Source organism: Suhomyces tanzawaensis, assembly GCF_001661415.1.
Source record: "Suhomyces tanzawaensis NRRL Y-17324 unplaced genomic scaffold CANTAscaffold_3, whole genome shotgun sequence".
Classification (NCBI taxonomy): Eukaryota; Fungi; Ascomycota; class Pichiomycetes; order Serinales; family Debaryomycetaceae; genus Suhomyces; species Suhomyces tanzawaensis.
Genome location: NW_017963638.1, coordinates 137,258 through 161,075, shown reverse-complemented (window position 1 = coordinate 161,075; position 23,818 = coordinate 137,258). Strand labels below are relative to the sequence as shown.

At 45.3% G+C, this 23,818-nt stretch overlaps 12 protein-coding genes across 12 annotated transcripts; 5 read left to right on the top strand and 7 right to left on the bottom strand.

The window, feature by feature from the left end:
* Positions 1-268: 268 nt before the first annotated feature.
* On the bottom strand, positions 269-2,374 carry FGR34 (Fgr34p; the record flags this gene model as incomplete). The annotated part of the gene is made up of 1 exon (XM_020208507.1): positions 269-2,374. A coding segment is annotated over one exon (2,106 nt), but the record flags the coding sequence as incomplete, so codon positions are not given.
* Positions 2,375-2,598: 224 nt separating this feature from the next.
* Positions 2,599-3,861, bottom strand: MSS51 (Mss51p; the record flags this gene model as incomplete). Its single annotated transcript, XM_020211541.1, has 1 exon — positions 2,599-3,861. One exon carries the CDS (start codon positions 3,859-3,861, stop codon positions 2,599-2,601), a length of 1,263 nt encoding a protein of 420 aa, XP_020064729.1.
* Positions 3,862-4,373: 512 nt separating this feature from the next.
* CANTADRAFT_29406 (uncharacterized protein) lies at positions 4,374-5,768 on the bottom strand (the record flags this gene model as incomplete). Its single annotated transcript, XM_020208284.1, has 1 exon — positions 4,374-5,768. A coding segment is annotated over one exon (1,395 nt), but the record flags the coding sequence as incomplete, so codon positions are not given.
* A 194-nt stretch (positions 5,769-5,962) lies between these two features.
* Positions 5,963-6,554, top strand: CANTADRAFT_77961 (uncharacterized protein). Its single transcript, XM_020211187.1, has one exon. The coding sequence runs from the start codon at positions 5,978-5,980 to the stop codon at positions 6,242-6,244; it is 267 nt and encodes an 88-aa protein (XP_020064727.1). The 5' UTR covers positions 5,963-5,977; the 3' UTR covers positions 6,245-6,554.
* Positions 6,555-6,609: 55 nt separating this feature from the next.
* Positions 6,610-8,022, top strand: CANTADRAFT_20908 (U2 snRNP complex subunit; the record flags this gene model as incomplete). The annotated part of the gene is made up of 1 exon (XM_020206633.1): positions 6,610-8,022. One exon carries the CDS (start codon positions 6,610-6,612, stop codon positions 8,020-8,022), a length of 1,413 nt encoding a protein of 470 aa, XP_020064726.1.
* Positions 8,023-8,061: 39 nt separating this feature from the next.
* CANTADRAFT_25541 (uncharacterized protein) lies at positions 8,062-10,650 on the bottom strand. The gene has a single exon (XM_020207453.1). The coding sequence runs from the start codon at positions 10,501-10,503 to the stop codon at positions 8,338-8,340; it is 2,166 nt and encodes a 721-aa protein (XP_020064725.1). The 5' UTR covers positions 10,504-10,650; the 3' UTR covers positions 8,062-8,337.
* A 320-nt stretch (positions 10,651-10,970) lies between these two features.
* CANTADRAFT_89248 (uncharacterized protein) lies at positions 10,971-11,591 on the bottom strand (the record flags this gene model as incomplete). Its single annotated transcript, XM_020211540.1, has 2 exons — positions 10,971-10,990; positions 11,108-11,591. The coding sequence occupies 2 exons, from the start codon at positions 11,589-11,591 to the stop codon at positions 10,971-10,973; spliced, it is 504 nt and encodes a 167-aa protein (XP_020064724.1).
* Positions 11,592-11,783: 192 nt separating this feature from the next.
* On the top strand, positions 11,784-12,497 carry CANTADRAFT_36098 (uncharacterized protein; the record flags this gene model as incomplete). The annotated part of the gene is made up of 1 exon (XM_020208665.1): positions 11,784-12,497. A coding segment is annotated over one exon (714 nt), but the record flags the coding sequence as incomplete, so codon positions are not given.
* An 865-nt stretch (positions 12,498-13,362) lies between these two features.
* CHT3 (Cht3p) lies at positions 13,363-14,436 on the bottom strand (the record flags this gene model as incomplete). Its single annotated transcript, XM_020208589.1, has 1 exon — positions 13,363-14,436. A coding segment is annotated over one exon (1,074 nt), but the record flags the coding sequence as incomplete, so codon positions are not given.
* A 3,807-nt stretch (positions 14,437-18,243) lies between these two features.
* On the top strand, positions 18,244-19,809 carry INO1 (inositol-3-phosphate synthase; the record flags this gene model as incomplete). Its single annotated transcript, XM_020206632.1, has 1 exon — positions 18,244-19,809. The coding sequence occupies one exon, from the start codon at positions 18,244-18,246 to the stop codon at positions 19,807-19,809; it is 1,566 nt and encodes a 521-aa protein (XP_020064721.1).
* A 104-nt stretch (positions 19,810-19,913) lies between these two features.
* On the bottom strand, positions 19,914-20,830 carry CANTADRAFT_25536 (uncharacterized protein). The gene has a single exon (XM_020207452.1). The coding sequence runs from the start codon at positions 20,462-20,464 to the stop codon at positions 20,291-20,293; it is 174 nt and encodes a 57-aa protein (XP_020064720.1). The 5' UTR covers positions 20,465-20,830; the 3' UTR covers positions 19,914-20,290.
* Positions 20,831-21,710: 880 nt separating this feature from the next.
* Positions 21,711-23,807, top strand: FAA4 (long-chain fatty acid-CoA ligase; the record flags this gene model as incomplete). The annotated part of the gene is made up of 1 exon (XM_020210189.1): positions 21,711-23,807. The coding sequence occupies one exon, from the start codon at positions 21,711-21,713 to the stop codon at positions 23,805-23,807; it is 2,097 nt and encodes a 698-aa protein (XP_020064719.1).
* Between the last annotated feature and the right edge of the window lie 11 nt (positions 23,808-23,818).

Here is a 23,818-nt window from a genome sequence, read left to right as displayed (position 1 = left end):
GTTCCCGTGTACTTATCCGAGGCTCTGGCCTAGGTATCTCAACCAAACGTGCATAAAGAAAGCGCGTCCGTTCCTTGAACTGTTGCAATTTGAGCGAAAACTCCACCAACAGGTTATACTTGTTCTCGTAGAATTCTGCAGCTGCGAGGCCATCGAGACTGGCGTCCGACGACTCTATTATCTGGCGACAGACGTGGTAGCCCAAGTCTTCTGGCACAGGCATGTGGGACCCAAACTCGTCGTGGAACACCGCGAGTTCCACCTGCACCAGCTGGGCCTCCAAATCGACCCTACGTTCCAATTCTGCCATCTCGTCTTTTCTCCATGCTTCCGTCAACTCCACGATGCGCTGGTCCCAATCGGGGAGAAACGTCACGCCCCACATGAGGGCGTCTTTCCATGCATTGGCACCACCATCACGTACCCTGTACCACCAGCGCGACCATGCACCGCCCTGGCGGCTGTCAAGAATATACTCGAAGTCTCTCGTCCTTGCAACTAGCACGTGGATGACCTCGTTCCCGATCGATCTCGAAACCCCAGAGGTGGCACGACTGGTAAACCTCATTACCTTGCCTAGCACCAAAATGGGTCTGATCACCCATGGTTGGCGAACCTGGTTATTCTCAGGAAAGTGCTCCTCGATAGAGGCTGCAATTTCTGTGCCTTTGAATATTGTCAAGTAGAGAAGCGTGCCAACCACCCCGTAAGCAATCACAATTTTCCATACTTCAAGCGGAAGCTCGATCCCCAAAAGTTTCATCACCAACAACGACTTGAGCACAAATAAAACCGCTCGGTTGCCAGGCGCTTCGTATCCCACAAACAAGAGATTGAACACCCGCACCAACGCAGCCGTCGCTCCATCAGCACTGGGACGTGGTGCGCTGTTCCCTGAGGTCCCTGTGGAATTGTTGGTGGTAGGTGTGGGTAATGGTGTGGGTACGGAGGGGGGTTGGTTGCTGGCATTTCCTGGACGATTTGCCGGCTCGTACATCAACACTTGCACTTGCTGGATCAACGCATCGCCATTGGGAAGCCCAAAGTGCAGGCATAGCTTCGCTGCCCCTGATGGATTTAGCAACAAATATGGAGTATGGTCGCCCTTGTCAACGATAATACACTGCGAGGTATTCAAAGAGACCAGCTTGACTTGATCCTCGATCTTTAACGAAAACTCGTAGTCCAAACTCGAGATATCCGATTGATCAACCAACAACTCCTGTTGGTTCCTTTCGGTGGTGGTGAGAGTGTTGGGATTGGGACGTATTCTCTCGTAAGTCTCGCCTGCAAGGTTCCATTCAACGCCGTTCTCAAAAACAATTCTGGTTGGATCAATGGGTAGGATTGGCTGTTCTGGTTGCACAGAGCCGTTTTGCTGTGCTGGTCTTCGTGGCAAGAATTCAAATCGGTTGGGTCCTCTGAGGTCATTCAAAAATTCACGGCTTAATAACCCATTAGACCCGCTAACAGTAGAGGAAGTATCTACTCTGATCTTGTAGATTTTGTTTTGTGCTTGAGTCGGTCTCGTTCCCAACTCCAACATCAAATTACCGGTTCCAGTAAGGGCTAATTCCTGGTAGAACATTATCAACTCATCCTCGAAAGTTCTTCTTACCGAAAACTGGTCTAGTCTCGCAATGATCTGACGTCTTAATTCTGAAACGGTAGTGCCGTTATTGACCTCAAACAAACTGGACTCCTCTTGAAGCTGGCTTATATTAGACTCGACCTTGATGTGGAATCTCGTGTTAAATGATATCTGTACTTCAATTGCGACAGGGTGTAAGGGAGTGACATCCAAACCCAAATTTCTGCGCATATTAAACAGATCATCAAGTATCTTGCCGGAGGGTTGAAGTTTCACTGTTAATGACCCTTGATCGATCATTCTCGAATTGGCATACCTTTCACTATCTTGAATAATGTAATCTTTTAGAGTCCGCACTTCGAACAACAACCCTTCTCGATATCTCAGAGTATGGATTCGGCCATGAAAATCATTCCAACGCACTTCTAAGTCGAAGAGATCTTCAACCGGCTCAGCAACTCCTAGAGATGGATGATCAAACATTTCGTAGTCGACTTCTAATACAAAATCATCTTCGGATATGTCTGTAGGAACTTCGGAGGTGTCGAGAACATCACATAATCTCTCTGGTCCATAGATTCTTCTTTCTTGATAATATATTTTTAAAAGCATGGGCTTCAAAGATCGATCTGCAGAAAAGAGCCATATCAGATGTAATAAACTGTATATGTTGTGCTCCAAGGTAACATTGATCTTGTATTGGTCCTCTAGGTGATAGGCTTGCGTCTCTTCTGTTCGATTTATTTCCCTAACAGACAAGCTGAGTTCAAAAGGACGGTTCATCTCCAGCATGTGGGCAAGTTCCAGATGCACCCTCAAGTATCTAAGAGGGATATATTACTCGCCAATTGAGATCTATTGGGAAAGTGTGCTGTTCTGTTCTGTTCTGTTCTGTGTCTCACTAATCAAATTGATTTGGATATTTTCACGTGATGCAAATTGGTATTCATTAGTATTTACAAGTACACTATACACAATTAGCTATGGTGTATATACAAGGGTTAGAATCACTTCTTGATTGCGTGGTATCTCTTACCTCTGAAGGCAAAGATCTTACTGTTACTGTTGAAAGTTTCAGTAGGGTTGATATCCACCAAGTCAAGCTTGGTGCATNCAAACAAATTCTCGGTTGGGTCCATCAAAACGTCCATCTCGTCGTATAACTCGTGGTTTTGTAACCAGGAGATCTCTCTGTTGATGTCCTTTTCGTGGTAGCCTGTAAGGTAGACCGCACACTTGGAATCCAACAATCCCTTCAATGCCTTGTCCCAGTATATGGAGTCTGCCGTTTGGAAGCCAGGGTGGAACAAGTAGAAAACGTCCAAGTATGGGTCAAAAGGGAAAAGATCACCTTGCGCATAGAGCTCGTGGAAGTACTTCGTGTGATAGTGCACAGTTATCTGGTCGTCAAATCTCTTAACCAAGGGACGTCCGTGAGGCTCGTCTGTGGCACCGAAAGATCTGGTTTCTCTATCGAAGTAGGCCTCTGGACCGATCAAGTGAATTTCAAAATTGGTGTTAGGGAACAAGTATCCAAATTGCTTCCAAACATAGCCTGGAAGCATTGATTCCATCTTAGAACCCACTATGAATATTCTCATTGGTCTCTCCTTAAATGTCACTGCAGAATCGGTAGACTTGGTGTAAGGTGGGTATAAAGTGTATCTCAATGCGGCCAACGATTTCAACCCCTCCAAGGTAAGTGCTCCCTTTTCCATGCCATATGGAGAAAATTTATGCAAGGTAGCAGCAATGGTAATTGGGTAAGTCAAAACCTTTGTGGCAGCTGCCAAGTTGAATTCAGTATTCATTGGGGTGAAGTCTCTGGTGTAGAAAAAACTATCCCAGTTCGACAAGTTGGTAGTGAAGTCTCTAGGTTGCTCTCCAGGGAAAAGAAACTCGTCAAACTTACGGCCTGATCTTATGTCGTGCTCGTAAAGATTGACCTTCTTCAATAACTTATACTTTTGCTTGGAGTGATAGTCCTTGTCGTTCTTCCAAGCTTCCTCGGACGCATGGGTAGGAATACCAGAGTAAGGACAAACAAAGTTGACCGGTTGGTTGGTGACAGGACAAAGGGCCTTGGTTCTGATGAATGCAGCACGAGTACGGATGTCCTCGTAGGGGGATTCGTCCCATTTGTACAAGGTTCTTTCCACTTCCTTATTCTCTGGGTTGTTGAGAGCCAACAACTTCCAAAGGAACGAGAAATTACGTTTGGATGATGGCTGGTTCACAACATTCTTGGAGATGCGTTGTACTAACACCATCGTGGTTAATATCGTATGATGTGAGTGGTTCTGCGACTTTGCTCGACTATAATGCTCAAACGCAAATTTTTAGCTGGGTAGTTGGTGATATGCCGTTGCACGGAGTCTCGATCCTAGAGTATGGATAAAGTTCTTATCTAAATGATCCTGATAGAATGGGCTTTGGTTGTATTACTGAAATGTACATTTTTTCATTGCGAGCTAGACTGAAAATTACACTGCATTCTCCTGCTACGCGTAAATCAGGGATACTATACATGCTACAACTCATCCGTTTCCATGTTAGCGGGCGGGTTCTCTTCCTGTTTCCGTTGTTCTCCATCTTCAGCGTTGCCTTCTTCGTCAGCCTCGCTGGAAATGAGAAATTCATAGAAGTCCTTTAAGGTGTTCTCATTTTCTTGACTGATCTCAGCCATTATCTTAGCTATGAGCTCGCTCTTTGCGCTACCGGTGGACTGTGAATCAGGCTGGGTCATTGTCACTGTAACAGTTGTGGGCTGTTCGTAGCTGATTTTCTCTTCTTCGGAAGGTCTGTAGAATTTCTCAAAATTCCATTGTTTGTTGGGTGCTTCAAACTCTGGCATTTCCACCTTGTCCCCGTCCTGATCGATCATGCTATTTGGATCAATTACTTGAAGTTCCAATTGTTTCGCTTGATCGCCTCCATCCCGAAGAACTCTCACGTAGTATATGAAGTTTCCATAAAAGTCAAATAATTCGTACCACACAATAAAGGAATCTGACCAACTCAATGCAGATATCGTATTCTGACCAACAAAAACGGGAGAGAAGATCTTCCTCTCGAGAACCTTTTGAAACATCCCCCCTGCATGTCTCAATATATCAGTTGCCGATTCATATTCCCCATTGTATACTAATAACGTCTTGTCACTCCATGCTGGAATTGACGATGCTTGCTGGCTTTGTGCGATGTAAAACCCATAGCCACAAGGAGTCAAATGATAATCAGCTATGTTAATCTTATACTTGGAGTCGGCCAAAAATAAGTTGTTCTCGTTGGTGAGTTCTTTAAAAGAATCGAAGTCATCTCTGCTAATTCCATTGGCAACTTCTGTACTCTCTGTATCAATTGATTTGCATGTTATATCTATCACTTTGTCTTCGATATTATTGGGGCGGAATTCCTTGATATTGCATAGCTTGGGTACATTGATGACCAATTGGTACCTACAGGTCTTGTATTCTTGTACCTCCAAAATCTGGATTCCCCTGGTGTTCTTGAGGTCACACTTGTACACCACATCAACAGTTCTTGGTTCTTGGGTCAAATCACATATGCCTCCATTGCCCAATGTGTGTTGAACAAACTTCTGAGAACTGAATTGAATGGCAGAGCCCGAATCGGACAATTGATCAACTATGTCCTCTTGGATCAGAAAGTCCTCGGGATTTAAATCATTTTCGAGCTTGCTGGCTTGATTCTGCAGCTTAACTTTCGTCCTAGGAACACCTTTGAAACGTCCCAATGCAAAAATGTAGTTGGGGGACTCTGGTTTGTGTTCTTTGGTCTCCAAAAAATGCATGATATCTTCATGAAACTGGATAATTTTATCACCAAAGCAGAACCCAAATGTCCAGTATCCTCCATTCAAGCCAATTTCGAAAACGCAAGTCTCTCTGGAAAAGGATGCCGTTATGGCCTCAATTGCGCTCTCAATCAACTCTCTGTCCGTTGAATTTCCAGCATTGCTCGGTATAGATTGTTTCATATGAGAGTCTGTACCATTGGTCCTTTGCTCTTTGGGTAAACGACACAAGAACTTCTCTCGGTTATCAACTCGATCGATATTGACTATTTCGAATGATTCTCCCTCACCACCGAGTCCTACAAACTCGTTCGCTATTTTGATAGGTATGGCGGTATTCTCATATTTGACCTTGTACTTGGATAGCGAGAACTCCTCAGTAAGCGCCTGGCTTAGCCCAGCCAATGCCAATAGCCATATCAGAGTCTTCATGATGCTGAAGAGAGGTGACAAGTATCAACTAAAATGGTTTGTGAACTACTGAGTATCGCGCTATACAAATCAGGCACTACCACAGCCCTCTAACAACTTCACATCGCACAAGTGCTAGGTGGCCAGCTAACAACGTGATGTCCTTTCCGATAGAGCCCACCGTACCAGGTCTCACGACACCCCAGTTGAATGGAGGAGAGATTACTGCTGAGGCGAAGACTGCTTCAACAGTGGAGACGAAAACAGAACAGAAGGTTTCTGTTATGGACATAGCCCTGAGCTTGGAAAATTCTTTGAAGGAAGCACTCGACATGGTTGATAAGAACGACAAAGAGGTCAACGACAAGCTTGAACTGTTGAACAAGAGGCTTCTTTCAATAGAGAGTGAATTGAGACTGACGTGAATTAGCTTCAACACCCCGCCAAAAGCACACGGCAGATATGGCTTCATAACCAATCATACTATCTGGACATTATATCCTGGCTTATGTTTAGTGGAAATGGCCCTAGGTGTGTGGGGGGAAAAATCGGTCAATCGGATATTGAACTTGGGGTAAGCCCAGTATGGGCTAGCAAGACGAAAAGAGGAGGTGCAGGAATTGCACACGTATCCAAAGAAGGCCTAATGCCCAAGCAGTGGCCTAGACAGCACTAGTACCCGTTACTGAAGACACACAATATAGTATATACCGTAAACATATAGTATCACGTGACCAACTATCAATCTGGCTACATCGCATCACCAGTAGTTTCACATCTCTTGTCAAGCATGGGTAACCAAAAGAGAACCAAGAACCAGATTAGACGAGAGAAGGCTAAGCTCAGGAAGCTTGACCCTAATGGAAATGGTCCGGCAAATCCTCCGCCACAACCAACCCCAACCATACCTTTACTGAACAGAAACAATGAGAAGTCCAGCATCTCTGCTGAAGATACCAACGATTCTGAAACGACAGTACCGCTTGGTTCCTCTGAATTGATGGAGCAATTTTCACAAGTCTTTGATCGGTTCAAGAATAGCACAGAAGAACCAGATGAACCATCGAAACAAAAGGATGAAGTCTTTAGTGAACAGGAATCTTACAGTGCATCGGACAGTGATAGTGACTATGAAGACGAAACCAAGCCTTTATCCAAACGTCAATTAAGACTCCAGAATAAGGTCTCTTTAGCATACTTGAAAGCTTCCACAAACAGACCCCAACTCGTTGATTGGCACGATGTAGATGCCAGAGACCCGTTCATGCTGGTAGCAATGAAATCACAGCCCAACGCTATTCAGGTTCCTGACCACTGGACCGCCAAACGAGAGTACCTTTCTGGAAGGAAAGGTATGGATAGAATGCCGTTTGAGCTACCTAAGTTCATTCGTGATACGGGAATCCAAGATATGAGGCAACCGCAAGAATTAAATTTGAGACAGGAACAAAGAAACAAAGTCCAGCCCAAAATGGGGAGGTTGGACATCGACTACCAAAAGTTGTACAATGCATTTTTCAAGCACCAAGAACAGCCGAGAATGTTTGGTTTTGGTGATGTTTACTTTGAAGGTAAGGAGGCCAATGATGATTTTGTTCAACTGACTGCGCATATAAAACCTGGAGTTGTTTCATCAGGCCTTCGGAAAGCGTTGGAAATGACGGATAACATGAAAGTTATGCCTCCTTGGATTTCAATAATGCAAGATATTGGTAAGCCCCCTTCCTACAAGAATTTGGTTATACCAGGGTTGGACACAGAATACTCGAATACTGGGTACAGAGAAAAGGGAAATAAACAATACAACGATGAAGAATACTGGGGTAAAATGCAAGAATATGTGGAATCTTCAGAGGAGGAGGATGAAGAGGATGAAGAGGATGAGGAAGAACATGAAGAGGAAGAAGAGGTGAATGAATCGGACAGCCAGGATAACCTTCAAATAGGAACCTTTGAGAACGAAGAGCCAACAAAAGTTCCTATTTCAGAGTTAGGAAATTCCGTGACTCTGCCAGCCAAATCTCAGGATATCGATGATAATAAATCAAAATCCTTGTACACGATAATTGATGAGCAGACTACAGAATCTGGAGGTGTGCTCAGTAACCAAGTTGGATATGATCTTTCAACAAAAGACAAGAAAACAGAATCCGACAAAGAAACGACTAAAACGAAGCAGGCAACCAAAAAGTTCAAGTTCTGAGTTAATACTTTTATACTTTTATACTTTTATACTTTTTAATGTGTATTAATAATCAATGAAGATATGAGATAAAAAAAGAAGGAAATGCTTAGGAAAACGGATTTTGAAGATAAGTTTATATGAGAACAAGTATGAGAATTCAATTCAAATATAGTGGAGAATGTGCCGCATATAGCACTGTGTAGTTCTCATGCCTCCAATTTCTATTGTATGAATTTTATAGCATTGCTAATTTTGTTGGAGCATTGGTAGGATGGTCACTCCAGTAGAATAAATATGATTATGCAGTTGGTAAGGTATTGAGAATCGACTTAATTAAAAGTTAATGTCTGGCTTGGAGTCAGTGATCTTGTCAACTTTAGCACCAAAGGCAGAGATACACTTAGCCATGGTTGGAGAAGATCTGGAGATGACATCAGTGAAATAGAAGTTATCAATTGGGTTCTTCAAAGCACCGCCAACAATCTTAGCAGACTTGTTCTTGTTAACCAAATCAAGGAAACCAATTTGAGCGATGTCCTTGGAAACGGGTTCAATAACATTGTGTCTGACAAAGTGTGGGGCAACCTCACCTAATCTAGTTCTAACAGCAAGAATATCATCATATGGCAACTTAGCATTCAAATATTCGGACAAAGCTCTGATAATCTTCCAATCTTCACGAGCGGCTTGAGGAGCGTTGGTGGCAGCACGGGTAGATTGAGCTCTACCTTCAGTGTTGACGTAGGTAGCAGCCTTTTCGGTGTAAGCAGATCCTGGCAAAATGACATCAGCAAATGAAGCTCCCAAGTCACCATGGTGACCTTGGTAAACAACAAAGGCGTCCTTTGGAATATCTTGGTTCTTAATTTCATCAGCACCTAATAAGTAAATGAATTTAGCTTTGGTAGCAGCGACTTCAGGGTCTAAAGTAGCGAAACCAAGATCCAAGGCAGCAACACGAGAAGCTTCACGGTGCAACAAGTTGAGACCATTCCATTCGCCGGTGTTAAAGTTAGCATTCTTAGCAGAGAAGTCACCAACTAACTTGTAGATAGCTTGAGCGTCTTCGGATTCAGCAACACCAGAACCAACAATGATCAATGGGTTCTTAGCCTTGGCCAATTTCTCACCAACTTCACTGGATAATGCCTTTTCTAAAGCCTTGACATCAGCGCCCAAGTTGGAAACGTCAAAGGTAGATTCGAATTCTTGGCCAACAGCAGAGATTTCTAAGTTTTGTCTCAACCAAACCTTTCTAATTCTGGCATTCAAGACAGCAGCTTCGTGTCTAGGGTTAGTACCGACCAACAAGATTTGGTCAGCATCTTCAATACCTTCAATAGAGGTGTTGAAGATATAGTTGGATCTGATGTCAACACCGTGGGCTTCAACAGCAGACTTAACGTCGGTGGTAACGTTCTCAGAACCTAATTTGTTGACCAAGTCCTTCAAGACAACCAAAGACTCAGCATCGGTCAAAGCACCAGCAATGGCCTTAATTTCATTATCCTTTGGTGCAATCTTGGCATAAGCAGCAGCAACAGTAGAAAGAGCTTCATCCCAGGTAGCAGTTTCAAACTTGTCACCATTTCTGATCAAAGGAGTGGTCAAACGTTGAGTCTTCAAACCGTCACAGGCAAATCTCGACTTGTCAGAAAGCCATTCTTCGTTCACTTCGTCATTCAATCTAGGTAAAACTCTCATGACCTCAATACCTCTGGCGTCAACTCTGATGTTAGAACCAACTGCATCCATAACATCGATGGTTTCGGTTCTCTTCAATTCCCAAGGTCTAGCTCTGAAGGCGTATGGCTTGGATGTCAAGGCACCAACTGGACACAAGTCAATGATGTTACCAGACATTTCTGAGTTGATGTTTCTTTCTATGTATGTTCCAATTTGCATATCGTTACCACGACCAGCAGTACCCAATTCAGGGGCACCAGCAACATCGTTCATGAATCTGACACATCTGGTACAGTGGATACATCTGTTCATGGAAGTTTTCACTAATGGACCAATTGCCTTGTTTTCAACGGCTCTCTTACCCATGACTTCAGTAAATCTACCACGGTCAGAACCATATCTTTGAGACTGTTCTTGCAAGTCACATTCACCACCTTGGTCACAAACTGGACAGTCCAAAGGATGGTTTTCCAACAACATTTCGGTAACACCTTCTCTGGCCTTCTTGACTCTTTCGGAATCAGTATGCACCACCATGCCGTTTTGGACAGGCATAGCACAGGAAGCAATCAACTTTGGCATCTTCTCGACGTCGACTAAACACATACGGCAGTTACCAGCGATAGCCAATTTGTCGTGGTAACAGTAACGAGGAATGGTGACACCAGCCAATTCAGCTGCTTGAATGATGGAGGAACCGGCTTCAACCGACACCTTACGGCCATCGACAATCACTTCCACATCGGCCATCTTTCTAGAAGAAGCGGATATGAAACGCTTGCTGCCTCTTAATAGTTGAGTTCTGAGGGACATTGTGGTGTTGATATCTAGACAACTTTATCGGGAGCCAATGGGTGCTAAAATGATATGTGAATAAACCCCTGGGCCTTGTGGAAAAGTATTCGGGTCAAGCTCAATTCAAGTATCTATAGAATCTTTAACTAGATTCCACTAACGTCAATTAGTTTTAGATATGAGACCCGGGTATGTTTCTATTGGGTTACAATATCTCCACTGCCTATGGCCACAAATTTTTCTGTGCTGTGTTTAGGTGTGCAAGCACCGATTTGTAATGGTTGAATATTCCAATGCTGATTCGCTGATCTTGGGGTGACCCGGACATTCCTCCGCGACATCGTTGCCGCGACAAAGGTGCACAGATCTTACTACTACTGGCTGTGGAGTATTGGTGCAAATTACACGGGGCCGGCCCCACAATCACGGTTTGTATGACTTCGTGTTACGCTATCTGGTACTATATTGCTAATCAATGCTCTACGTTATTTCTTTTCTTCTCCGCCTGACAACATGAGGAACAAGAGCGGGAGTGTAATATAGATCCAGTTCTTCTGGATCCAACTCCGTTCGTCCACAGCCACCTCGATCACCTCTTCCACTTCGACCTCGACCTCGTTACCCTCGTCATCGGTCTTGGTGATAATCCTTTTTTTGGTTATCTTTTCTGTAGCTGGCTTACTTGACTTCTTTGCACCCGAAGAATCGACAGCGGGAGTTTTGTTGGGACTGGGCGCAACCTGCGCTGAGTTTATCACAACGTTGGGGGTTGTCTGTGGAGCTCCGATGGCGGTGACAGCCAACCCAGCAATATCGTTACGTGTGTCCAAAAATAAAGTTATCTGGGTAGCAAACCCCTCGATGACGGCAAAGCACTCGTGGTGAGGAATATCGTTGGTTCCGAGACAGTACTGGCCCGCTATTTCCAAGTCTGGATTGGTGACTTTGAATTGTGCCTTGTTGCGTTCGCTGTGGTATCTCAAAACCCCCCATTCGTGCTTGGTGTTGGACTCCAACGACCTGTAATGAAGCGCCACATCGTGTAAATAGGCGGCGCACAAGGCAATGACACTCAATGCCGCTAACAATCCGTTGATGTGTACCATTATTGTGATGTGGAGTGATGATCAAGGGGATAATATGTCAGAAGTGTCTCGCGTCAATCTGAAAAATGAATTTGTGACACACCACGACAACACCAGTTCATGATATGTTTGAAGGCATTACAGACTTCCAAACGGTGGGGTAGTCAAGCCAGGGCTGGTACTGGCAGTCTTTGTCGCCATTTCTCGGGCGGGAGTGGCTACCAAACGTGTCAGGAGTACTTGGACTATTGCAAGCACAATAAAGTGAGCCTTGAGACTGCCAACTTCAACGGTACTTTGTACGAATTGTATAGTAAGCAGATGTTGGAATCATTCTTGCGGTGCAAGGGACTAATCCGAACCGGAGGAGCCTACGACAACGGGTTGGATCTCTATGGAAAGTGGGATCTAAGTCAGTTCCACGCCTATTCCAAGGAGAAGTTAGACCGTACAGAAAAAGTCTCTAGCCGGTCCTTGGTCAAACAGTCCATCGAGGGGGGTGCTGCATCACTGGCTATTTCGTTGGAAAAGGATATAGCTGTCTTGGTCCAGTGTAAGAACGTATCCCGTCGCATCACTGCTAGCTTGGTCCGTGAACTCGCTGGCATTTACAATTACCATGTTAAAAAGAGAACTGGCCCCAACTCCGTTCTCACTAGTTACATGCTCTTGATAAGCCCCACCACCATGACTGCTCAGGCATTAAGTCAAATGAATACCTCCACCTTTCCAATGGTCCATTTAGTGTTGCCAGCACTTCAGTACACGGGACCAAGGGGCTCTGATACTGTGTTGCAACCACAGGACCTATTTGATGTAGTTAACTGGTCTGGGAAAGGGATTCAGCTGGCGTACCTTAATTCCAAAGCACGGAGTCTTCTTGCAGGACTCAATATGGAATTGCAACTACAGTTAGTGGTCAATAAATTTAAATAAAAAAAGATAATAATTAGTACAAATCTGGACGGGTGTTGCTTTGTCATAGTGTCGTGTTAATTACCTTGTCGTCATTGTCGATATCAACAAGTCTTAATGTAGTAGTTTACAATCTCTGCTCTGGTCGCAGTTTATTCAAAAAATTGCAAAAAATTACAAATTATAGAGCTCGGTCAGCCTGCTAATTTTAAACAAAGACTCGATAATGGCAATCAAGACTGAACGAAACAATCTAATTTAGTACTCACAAGCAATCAAGTAGGAGAATGTGGCTTACAAGGTTTTTTATCATTATTCATTTGTATTATAGAGCTGGCTCTAGAACTAAAGAAAAAAATCATTAGAAAACAGAGGGTATTAGAAAGGAGGGTATTTGACCGTACAATTACACACGGGTGGTGACAGTGGCGATGATACGAGTCGTAGCAACAGTCTTGTAGACTGTTTGGAAAGTGGTAACCAAGTGTCCCTGGACGTACTCAGTGGTGGGCTTGACAATTGGAGTCACAACCGATGAAGCAATGGCCCCACTAGTGGTTCCACTTGCGCTCTGTTGGCTACTTGAACTTGGAACATTAGTGGAGGAGGTTGTGTCACCACCAGCGAGGGAAGTGCTCGTTGGTTGGACGAAAGAAGTGCTTTGGGTAGTTGGTGCAACCGAACTGCTTTGTGTGGTTGGAGCAACAGTACTGCTAGTTTCAGAGGTTGGCACAACCGAACTGCTAGTTTCAGTGGTCTGAGCAACAGAGCTGCTTGTCTCAGTAGTTTGGGCACTAGTAGTTGGCACAGATTCCGAGGTAGAAGATTCTTCTTCCGAGGAAGTAACCACTTCACTTGCACTAGTCGAAGTGACAGTGGTGAGAGTGGTTGGAACTCTGGTTGGGAAGGAATTGGAGGTGGAAGTTTGGACTGCAGTAGAGGTTGGAGTAACAGTAGAGGTTGGAGAAGCAGTGGAAGTTGGAGAAGCAGTGGAAGTTGGAGAAGCAGTGGAAGTTGGAGCAGCAGTGGAAGTTGGAGCAGCAGTAGAGCTGGTGGAGGTTTCACTAGGAGAGGAGCCGGAGCCGACCAATCCCTTCAATTGTTGTGCATAGTTTTCTCCATCAGATCCAGTGTTGGTCCAGGCAGAAGTGGCATCCCAAAGAGAGAATCCACCAAAGTGCTTGGAGTTTTGGAATTGATCCAAGTACTGCTTGATGGTAGAAATCTCAGTGTATCCACTGTTAGCAGCCCTGGTGCTTCCTGGCAATCCAAGGAACAACTTGATGTTCTTGTTAGGAGAGACATTTTCAGCATATTCCTCCCACTTTTCCCAGTTGAATTGGGAGCCAAGAGCACAGTAGTTGTTGTAAAATTGGATGAAGGCATAGTCAAGGTCAGCATTTTCCATAAGCTTGCCAACAGAGGCATCAGGGTATGGACATTGGGGAGCAGCGGAGAGGTAGTATTTCTTGGAGGAGTCCTTGGCGAAGAGTTGTCTGAGGGAAGTGGCTAAGGCAGCGTAACCTCTTGGGTCGTTGTTTTCGATGTCAAAGTCAAATCCGTCAATCACAGCATCATCGAAAGGTCTGTTTGAGGAGTCATCGGTCCCCTTACCGAACTTGTTCCACAAGGTGGTGGCAAAGTCGCTGGCTTGGGAGTCACTGGAGAAACCGTAGGCACCAGAGGCACCACCCAAGGACAATAACACCTGCTTGCCCAAGCCTTGACAGGTCTTGATATCTTTGGCCATTTGAGGACAGTGTAAGGTTCCATCAGGAGTGTAAGAGCCTTCACAGGCGTTGGCAAAGTTCAATTGGAAGTTGTTGGGGAAGGCATAAAGGAAGGAAAGGACCACGATGTCCACTGAGGAAGACTGGCAGTATTCGGCCAACGGCTTTTGGTTGCCATCGGAGTTTTGACCCCAGTAAAGAACGACGTCGCCAGAAGCTGCAACCACAAGAAGTGAGTTTAAAATGAGGGTGAGGAAGAGAAGCATGGGTACGTAAGGAACGACAGGAGTGGGAGAGAGAAAGGAGTGACAAAGGAGTGTGGAGTGGTGAACTCTAGCTGGATTTCTGGGGTCGGGATGATAGTGATGAGAGGCCAGGATGGGGAGGCATGGTGGATATATATATACATGCCAGATTCTGGTTGCAGAGAAGGTGCAGGGAACCGTGTCTATTTTGGCAATCCCTTTCTGTAATTAGTGTATCCCTTTGGGAGTAGATTCATGCATGGCATGGCTGCATTATTTTTCACAATGGCTGATAAAAATATCGATGCCAAACAACCATAGGCTAATGACACCACTTCCGGGAGAAGGCCAGATAATACGCCCAGCATGAAAAATATGGTTGCTAGTGTGCTGTGGGGACGGGCGAGCAAGCCATTGTCAAAGCTCCCCCGACACTGGAGCCTCTGGTCTAGCTGGTTGGTTTAGGTGCAAAATTCCTGCGACTTTGTATCACCGCGAAAGTTCACGACAGCGTTGTTACTTCAGGGGTATCAACAGTAGCAGGGACAATACGCGTTCCGGGGAATGCACAGGACGTGGTGTCTGGGAATGTCTTAGACGAGCTTGATTCTGGTACAACATCATGGCCTCGTTCTGTCACCGTATAACTAAGGTTTCGGAGTGTCCGAATTACACTTCGATCTACGTTGGGCCGTTTGGGCCACTAGTGCAGCGGGTGCTGGCCCAACCCCCAATCGGTACTCCAAGCGCACAATAGACGTTGCTCGCTTTAGACACTAAAGTGTCTGCAAGGAACGTCCGATTGTTACCACCTGGTAGAACAAACGTTCCAGTCTATTCAATAGGCCCTTGTCAGGTTATGTTCCAGAGGGCTATTCAGGGAGCCAGGAGGCTTGTTTCAGAATAGCAGCAACAACGAACGTATCCCCTATAATTGGTGAACTAGGGGGCTCCTCCTTTGCCTCACGATATCGGTCTGATCGCACGCCGCTGGTTGTTTTTGCCGAAGGGGGACACTATTTTCTGGGGTGCGGCTGGGCGCGACTGGCCAGACGCGTCGCGATGGCTCCATCCTACTCACTACCAACAGCTCCACCAAGCAACGAAGGGATGGGGTGACACTGGAGGCAGTCGACGTGCTCAGCACCGCCCTGCTAGCGCACCATTGCCACCCAGCGTGGGCGTAGGGCGTCGCTGTGCCAGTACAATTGGGCCAAGATGGCTTGTGTCACGTGACGTCCGCATTAGGCAACTAGTAGCATTTTCGGATCGTCAGCCAGCCTGGTCCAGCCCAGCAACAGCCTCGTTTCAATTGTCAGAAACCCGGAGTGCATTGGTTTGAGATCAGTTTTAAGAAGGATTGCTGCGGTCTGTAGAGAACTATGGAATGCATCATCGCTTCTAATGCACTGCATTATCGAGCCTCCCTATTGTACCAGCGAGGCTATTATACTTAGCGAACATCGCTCAACATGCCTGTTAGTCCCAAGGTCTGTTGCTGCTCTGCTCACCCCAGAGCCCACGAATAACAAGCTAATGCTCTTCTTCTCGTAATAAAAATATTTCTTTGGCCTTGCCCCAATCCAGCTACAACCAGCGACCGGAATAACTGAGATTTGAAAATATTATACCCTTGGCTCAAATGGACCATTAGACTTCCGTATTTGAAGATCAATTTATAATTTATAAGATGTTTATGCACTATACCAAGCAGTGGCGGCTGGAAAACTCGAGTATTATTTGTAACGTCGCTAAATAAGACCTATTTTGACGTAAATCACCCTACACAAACTACTTTCCGGCCAGTTTGGATGTGCAAGAGCCCAACTCTTGCTATTTTCTCACCTGGCAAATCCGATTTGCAGCTACAAAGTTTACTTACCATTGCGGCGTATACCTTTGCCAATTTGAGAAAGAAGGGAAAATACCTCAAGCTAGTGCCATACAACAATTAAAGTCCATAATAGGCAGAAGAGCCACTATTAAAATTGTTGGCACCTTTGTAGGCAAAATTAACCCAGGTCGTGCTATTTTCTCCATTTAAAATTTATTTCATTAGACTTTCCAACAAAGACACTGAAGAGCTAATGGTATATCAGATAGAATTCGTGACATCAACTCCAATGACCAACTTTGATATCCCCAACCGTCAATTTATTGGATGCTACGCATATCAATTAGGGTAATCGTTCCCAAAGTGTTAGGATAGAAAGCCTATGCGGGAAAGCCCTATTGATTATTCTTTTAGCATAAAGTACTTGTATCTAGTAATTGCCGATCCAATTTTCTCTCTCTTTTTTCTGCTTTTAATGATGCCCTATTCAATGCAAGCGTAGGTTAGATTGTGAGCCAAATCAGTTGGATAAAGTACAGCTCTACTAAAATGTTGCACTTAAACGTGCGGGCTTTCTTTCATTACTTTGAGAGATCCTCACTTTGGCCAGTTAATTTGCAGTTATTGGGCAACTCTGAAGCGTAGACAATGTTACACTCCTGCTTCCAGAAGTATGATGATATCAATTGTAAGTAATTGAACTAACAAATCTTAATTAACCCATTTAAAGAACTTAGTAGTGTTTATACATCATGTTGTTTTCGTAGCAAGCTGCTAGATCTCCAGATACGCCACTTGAGAGTGCCAGAGAATTGAGGTCAATTCGGCCATTTTAAATTTGAAGTATGTTGCAGAAAATGGGACGGGACTAATACACTCTGTCACTTAATAGGTAATGGATCCAAAGATGAACTGATAGTTCTCGTGGGAGAGAATAAGCATTAGATTTTAAAATTGATGCGTTGTACTTCCAGGCCCATTAGAAGTGGAATCGGATGAATCCCACAATGTGAGAATGCTACGTAAGTTGTAGAGAATGTCATGGTTCTCTTGTGGAGGACTACAAAACAACATATAGCACGTGATTTGACGACTCAACTCGGCGAGCCCTACGTAAACAAGTGTTGTACTGGTAGTTAGATCAACCATGTTACATGTTGGGCTCTAATGCCGATATTGCCGTCTGGCCACAAGCGTGGACAATGTGATTCGCTGGTGCGCTTAACCACTGGCACTAGAACGTTCCAATTGACGACCCCCACCCAATCAAATTCTTGAATTGGTAGGGTAGATGGACGCACACAGAAGTGAAACTCAACAGTACTCCTATATCCTGATAGCCTTCAGCCAATAAAACTGCCTCCAGTGTGCCAGACTCACAACCACCATGTGTACACTACGAGAAATTTCGCCGAAATAAATTACACAAAACGCACCAGCGGCCGAAAACAATACCAGCACATGCTTGTCTGTGGATTACATTCCCAATAGGATCGGTGATCTCCAACGAGTGCATACAGAGTACTGTTTAATGAAGTGGGCCCTACGAATTCTTGAGGCTCAGTAGATAGTGATGGTAGAATGGGGACTTTGGCCCAATCCAAAGTCTTCGATTGCTCATGAGGGGTTTGCGGATGGGAACTCAAAGCTTAAAAAAAGCCGCAGGTATGAACATATTGTTATAGTTTCCTTAATTGTGTGTTTTGTGATATGTTGAGAGGGGGGACTTTGCCCATTTCGCCGAAACTTCGCCGGGTGATGGTGAGGAACATAGGGGGCGTGCATGAAAAGGGCAAAATACACGTATGAATGTGTAAATCTACGGGTAGTTCGCTACCCGCCCACCGACTCAACAATTGCTTGTGCTTGTTGTCAAAAACTATAAGAAGAGCACGAATCCCCCCTCATCTATCTTCTTTAAACCTACTCAACCAAGATCTATTTCCACAATGTCTATCAACTTCAAATCCAGTAAGGCCGTCAGAACAGATGATACTTTAATCACCAAGTTCACCTATGAAAACTCTCTCGTTGAGAAGGACGCACAAGGTAACTTGAACGTCACTCCAACTGCCATTGACTATGATTTCAAGCTTGACTTGAAGACCCCAAAGACTGGGTTGTTGTTGGTTGGTTTGGGTGGTAACAACGGTACCACCTTGGTTGGTTCCATTTTGGCTAACAAGAGCAACATTTCCTTCGAAACCAAGGAAGGTGTTGTCAAGCCAAACTACTACGGTTCGGTCACCCAATCTTCCACCGTCAAGATCGGTGTTGATGCCGATGGTAACGATGTCTATGCCCCATTTAACTCTATTGTTCCATTCGTCAACCCTAACGATTTGGTCGTCGGTGGTTGGGATATCAGCAAGGCTCCATTAGACCAAGCTATGAAGAGAGCCAAGGTCTTGGATGTTTCTTTGCAAGAGAAGTTGCGCCCATACCTCAAAGACATTGAGCCATTGTCCTCCATTTACTACCCAGATTTCATTGCCTTGAACCAAAAGGAACGTGCTGACAACGTTTTCAACACTGGTAAGGGTGGTGAAGTTAACACCAACAACAAGTGGGCCGATGTCGAAAAGGTCAGAACTGATATTCGTGACTTCAAGAAGCAAAACAACTTGGACAAGGTTATTGTCTTGTGGACTGCCAACACTGAAAGATATGCTGAGTTAATTGACAAGGTCAATGACACTGCTGATAACTTGTTGGAAGCCATCAAGAACAACCACGAGGAAGTTGCTCCATCCACTATCTTCGCCGTTGCTTCCATTTTGGAAAACGTCCCATACATCAACGGTTCTCCTCAAAACACCTTCGTTCCAGGTGTCATTGAATTGGCTGAAAGATACAACACCTTCATTGGTGGTGATGACTTCAAGAGTGGTCAAACCAAGATCAAGTCTGTCTTGGCCCAATTCTTGGTTGATGCTGGTATTCGTCCAGTTTCCATTGCTTCATACAATCACTTGGGTAACAACGATGGTTACAACTTGAGTGCTCCAAAGCAATTCCGTTCCAAGGAAATTTCCAAGCAATCTGTCGTTGACGATATCATCGAGTCCAACCAGATTTTGTACAATGAAGAAAACGGTAAGAAGATCGATCACTGTATCGTCATTAAGTACTTGCCTGCCGTTGGTGACTCCAAGGTTGCTATGGACGAATACTACTCCGAATTGATGTTGGGAGGTCACAACAAAATTAGTATCCACAACGTCTGTGAAGACTCCTTGTTGGCTACTCCATTGATCATTGACTTGGTCATCATCACCGAATTCTTACAAAGAGTCCAATACAAGCGTGCTGACGAAAGCGACGAAAAGTACCACGACTTCTACGCCGTGTTGACCTTGTTGAGTTACTGGTTGAAGGCACCTTTGAGCAAGCCAGGATTCAAGCCTATCAACGGTTTGAACAAGCAAAGACAAGCTTTGGAGAACTTGTTGAGATTGTTGGTTGGATTGCCAATCAACAACGAGTTGAGATTCGAAGAAAGATTACAGGTTTAATCTTCTCGTTCATATTAATATCATATCATCTAACCGGGATAGCTAGTCCATACCTCTTATGTATTTCATTACAATTAATCATAGAATTTCAAACTACTGTAGGTTGAGACGTCAGGCATGCTGAGCCACGTTATATATGAGAAACTATAATGCTGTGGGAATAGCAGAGCACTTTCAGAAAAGACATACCGCCAGGCTTAATGCAGAAAGCACCCATGCCATTAAACATCCTAGCAGATACCCAAAAGCGTTGTAGTAGGTAGACCCCAGAGTATAACAGTCGGGTGGAGGGAGGTAAGAGTAGTAAGGATGTTTTTTCAGCTGCCTTTCTGCCTGAATATAGTAGCAAGAAGGTGGTACTAATACCGAGAGATACATGCAGGATTTGCACCCATTGCCATAGCGCTCAGAAATCTATTCTGCATGCGTCGGGCAGCCTGAAATCAACTCATCGCATTTCTAAAGCCGAGGAAGCGCACGGCTAAAATTTACCAGTCGATTGCAAAGGCTCTATCGAGGGGGTGGTTCTGGTAGCAGAAAACGTCGTTGGCGTACGAATTGCATGTTGGCGATTACAAGCACTAGCTACGGGCCTACCCGAGCGATCAACCCAGTCAAAAAATGTGGTAGTTAGGGTGCATGAGCCGAGGTCCATGGTGGTGCCGGGCACTACAGGGCTTTGCAGTGGCTTGCAGTGAGCTGGAATTGTGGCAGCGAACAATCCGTCTGGGGCCGGGTCAAGATCCGTGCGAGTTAGCCATTGGCCACTCTTAACAATGCATAGAAGTCAAACTGGCTGAAAACATCCCTACTGCCCATCCAGATCACTCGTCTGGATGCAGTCCGCCCTTTCTTATCTGTTCTCTCCGTTGCTAGTAAGCGCACGCGCATGCCAGCTTGACACTAGCATTGGGCTCTAACAGGGAATTTTGACGGGTGCATCATGCATCTGCCGGGCGGAGCACACGGCCATCTTCCTGTGATAGTCCAATGGCAGGTGGTGTCGCCCATGCTCTTGCAGCCACTTTCGCCACTCTGCCTGCAGTCCGAAGTCTCGGTGCCTAATCAAGTAAAAAGGGACCCAACAGAATTGTCTGCAGGAAACAATCTCCACAACATTTTCCCACATCCAGTGCCTCGGAAGAACCGATCCCTGTGGCCGTGGCGGGGACCACCAGGCGTGCTGGCCACTCAATGGTGGCAGCAGCCGCTGCACCACCCACGGGGCAGCCAACTCCCAGTAGCTCGCCACCAATCCAGTAATTCTCACTCCTTCAGCTCCCGTTTTGCGCTCCCCTCGTAGTACTGTGCACCCTCTGCCAGCAACGATACCCCACCCGTTACCCCTGCCACAATTACGGAGGCTGACCCCAGGCTGTCACTGGAACCTCACGTGCCCGTATCTCCGCTTCATCTCTCACCGACTGCACTGCAATAGCCGAGTTCTTATCAGGAACCATCGCACCAGGGCACGCTGCTGCCACGCCTGCCCTATTGGGTGCCAGAGACAAGAAAATAGCGGAGACCACCGCCAAGTAGGATACCACCACCACTCCATGTCCATGTCTATGTCCATGTCCATGTCCACGTCCACGTCCACTGTGACCGCCACTAGCACTACTGCTACTGCTCCTACTGCTACTTTGCCACTAGCTACTACTGCCTCTGCCAGGTATTAGGGATAATTACCTGCATGGACCATCGCCCTGTGATAGGAAGGCGGTGGTATCTAAAACGGCAATATACTGCCCCTCCTCCTACTCCCCTCTCTGTTGCTATTTCATGATCACACTCGCACTAAACCCTGTAAAAATGTTGGCGCCTATATAAACCGAAACTCTCGCTCTTTTCGGCGGCGCTGGTTTAATCCATCGAATCCCTAAATCAATCGTCTCGACATCATGGCTCCCGTTACCGTAGCCGTTGGCGAAGCAAAGGCAGGCGAGACTGCCCCCAGAAGAAAGTTGGCCCAGAAGGACGGCGCCGTGGAAAGACCCTACGACTCCAAGGCCACTAACTTGGTAGAGTTCTTGGACGAAGTGGTCCATCGCAACAGCTCCCGCCCAGCCATGGGTTGGAGAGACTTGTTGGAAGTCCACACCGAAACCAAAAAGGTCACCAAGTTTGTGGACGGCAAGGAAACTAAGGTCGACAAGGACTGGACCTTCTACGAATACTCCAAGTACAACTACATCACCTACAAGCAATTGGGTGAAACCGTCAGGCATATCGCCGCGGGACTTGTGGCTGCCGGCTTGGAACCCAACCAAAAGGACAAGCTCCACCTTTTTGCCGGTACCTCCAAGAAATGGCTCCAATCGTTCTTGGCTGCCTCCCACATTTCCCTCCCAGTAGTTACCGCATACGACACTTTGGGTGAATCTGGATTGACCCACTCCTTGGTCCAAACCGAATCCAATGCTGTTTTCACCGACAACACCCTCTTGAGTCAATTGATTAGACCATTACAAAAAGCCACCTCCGTCAAGTACATTATCCACAGTGAACCCATAGATGAGGGTGACAAGCGTCTGGGTGGCAAATTCTACAAAGACGCTGTTGCTGCCAAGGAGAAGCTTTTGGAAGTTAGACCAGACTTGAAGTTCTTCTCCTTTGACGAAATCATTGAATTGGGTAAGGAAACCCCACTTTCTTCAAAGATTTCTCCAAAGTCCGATGATACTGCTTGTATTATGTACACTTCCGGCTCGACTGGTGATCCAAAGGGTGTGGTTATTACCCATGCCAACATTATTGCCGCTGTCGGTGGTGTCTCTTCCAATGTTGGTAGAAAAGATGTTAAACCTCACGATCGTATTATTGCATTTTTGCCATTGGCTCACATTTTTGAATTGGTCTTTGAATTTAGTGCTCTTTGGTGGGGTGGAACTTTGGGTTACGCCAATGTTAAAACCTTGACTGAGGCCTCTTGTAAGAACTGTCAATCCGATTTGCAAGAATTCAAGCCAACCATTATGGTCGGTGTTGCTGCTGTTTGGGAATCAGTCAGAAAGGGTGTCTTAGCAAAGGTTAGGGCCTTGCCTGCACTCACCCAAAAGATTTTCTGGGCTGCATACAAAGCCAAGACTACCTTCAGCAGTTACCACATCCCAGGTGCTTCTATCTTTGACATCATTTTCAAGAAGATCAAGGCTGCCACTGGTGGTGAATTGAGAATTATTATGAACGGTGGTTCTCCAATTTCCAAGGATACACAAGTTTTCATTTCTACTTTGATCGCTCCAATGTTGATTGGTTACGGTTTGACTGAAACTTGTGCCCAAACTACTATTTGTGAGGTTGATCATTTCGAATACGATGTTGCTGGTACCTTGACTGGTGCAGTTACCGCTAAATTGGTTGATGTCGCTGATGCAGGTTACTACGCTAAGCACAACCAAGGTGAAATTCTTCTTTCTGGTAAGTCTATCGTCAAGGAGTACTATAAGAACGAGAAGGAAACTGCCGAAGCTTTCACTGAAGATGGTTGGTTCAGAACTGGTGACATTGGTGAATGGACCGCAAATGGTAATTTGAGAGTTATTGACCGTAAGAAGAACTTGGTGAAGACATTGAACGGTGAATACATCGCATTGGAGAAGTTGGAATCTGTTTACAGATCTAACCCAGTTGTGCTCAACTTATGTGCTTACGCCGACCAATCAAAGGTTAAGCCAATTGCTATCGTTTTGCCTAACGAACAAGCTCTTAAGAGTTTGTTGATTGATGAAAGAATCTACTCAAAGGATGAATTGAGCTCCAAGGAATTGTCTCACCTTTGCGAAGAAAAGAAGGTCGCTGATGCTGTGCAAAAGTCTCTTGCTGCTACTGGTAAGTCTCAAGGATTGAAGGGTATCGAAATCATCCAAGCAGTTGTATTGTTGGACGATGAGTGGACTCCTCAAAATGGTTTTGTTACTTCTGCCCAAAAGTTGCAAAGAAAGAAGATTCTCGAGTCTTGCAAAGAAAAGGTTGAGGCTGCTTATGATAGATCATAAGCATTCTGACA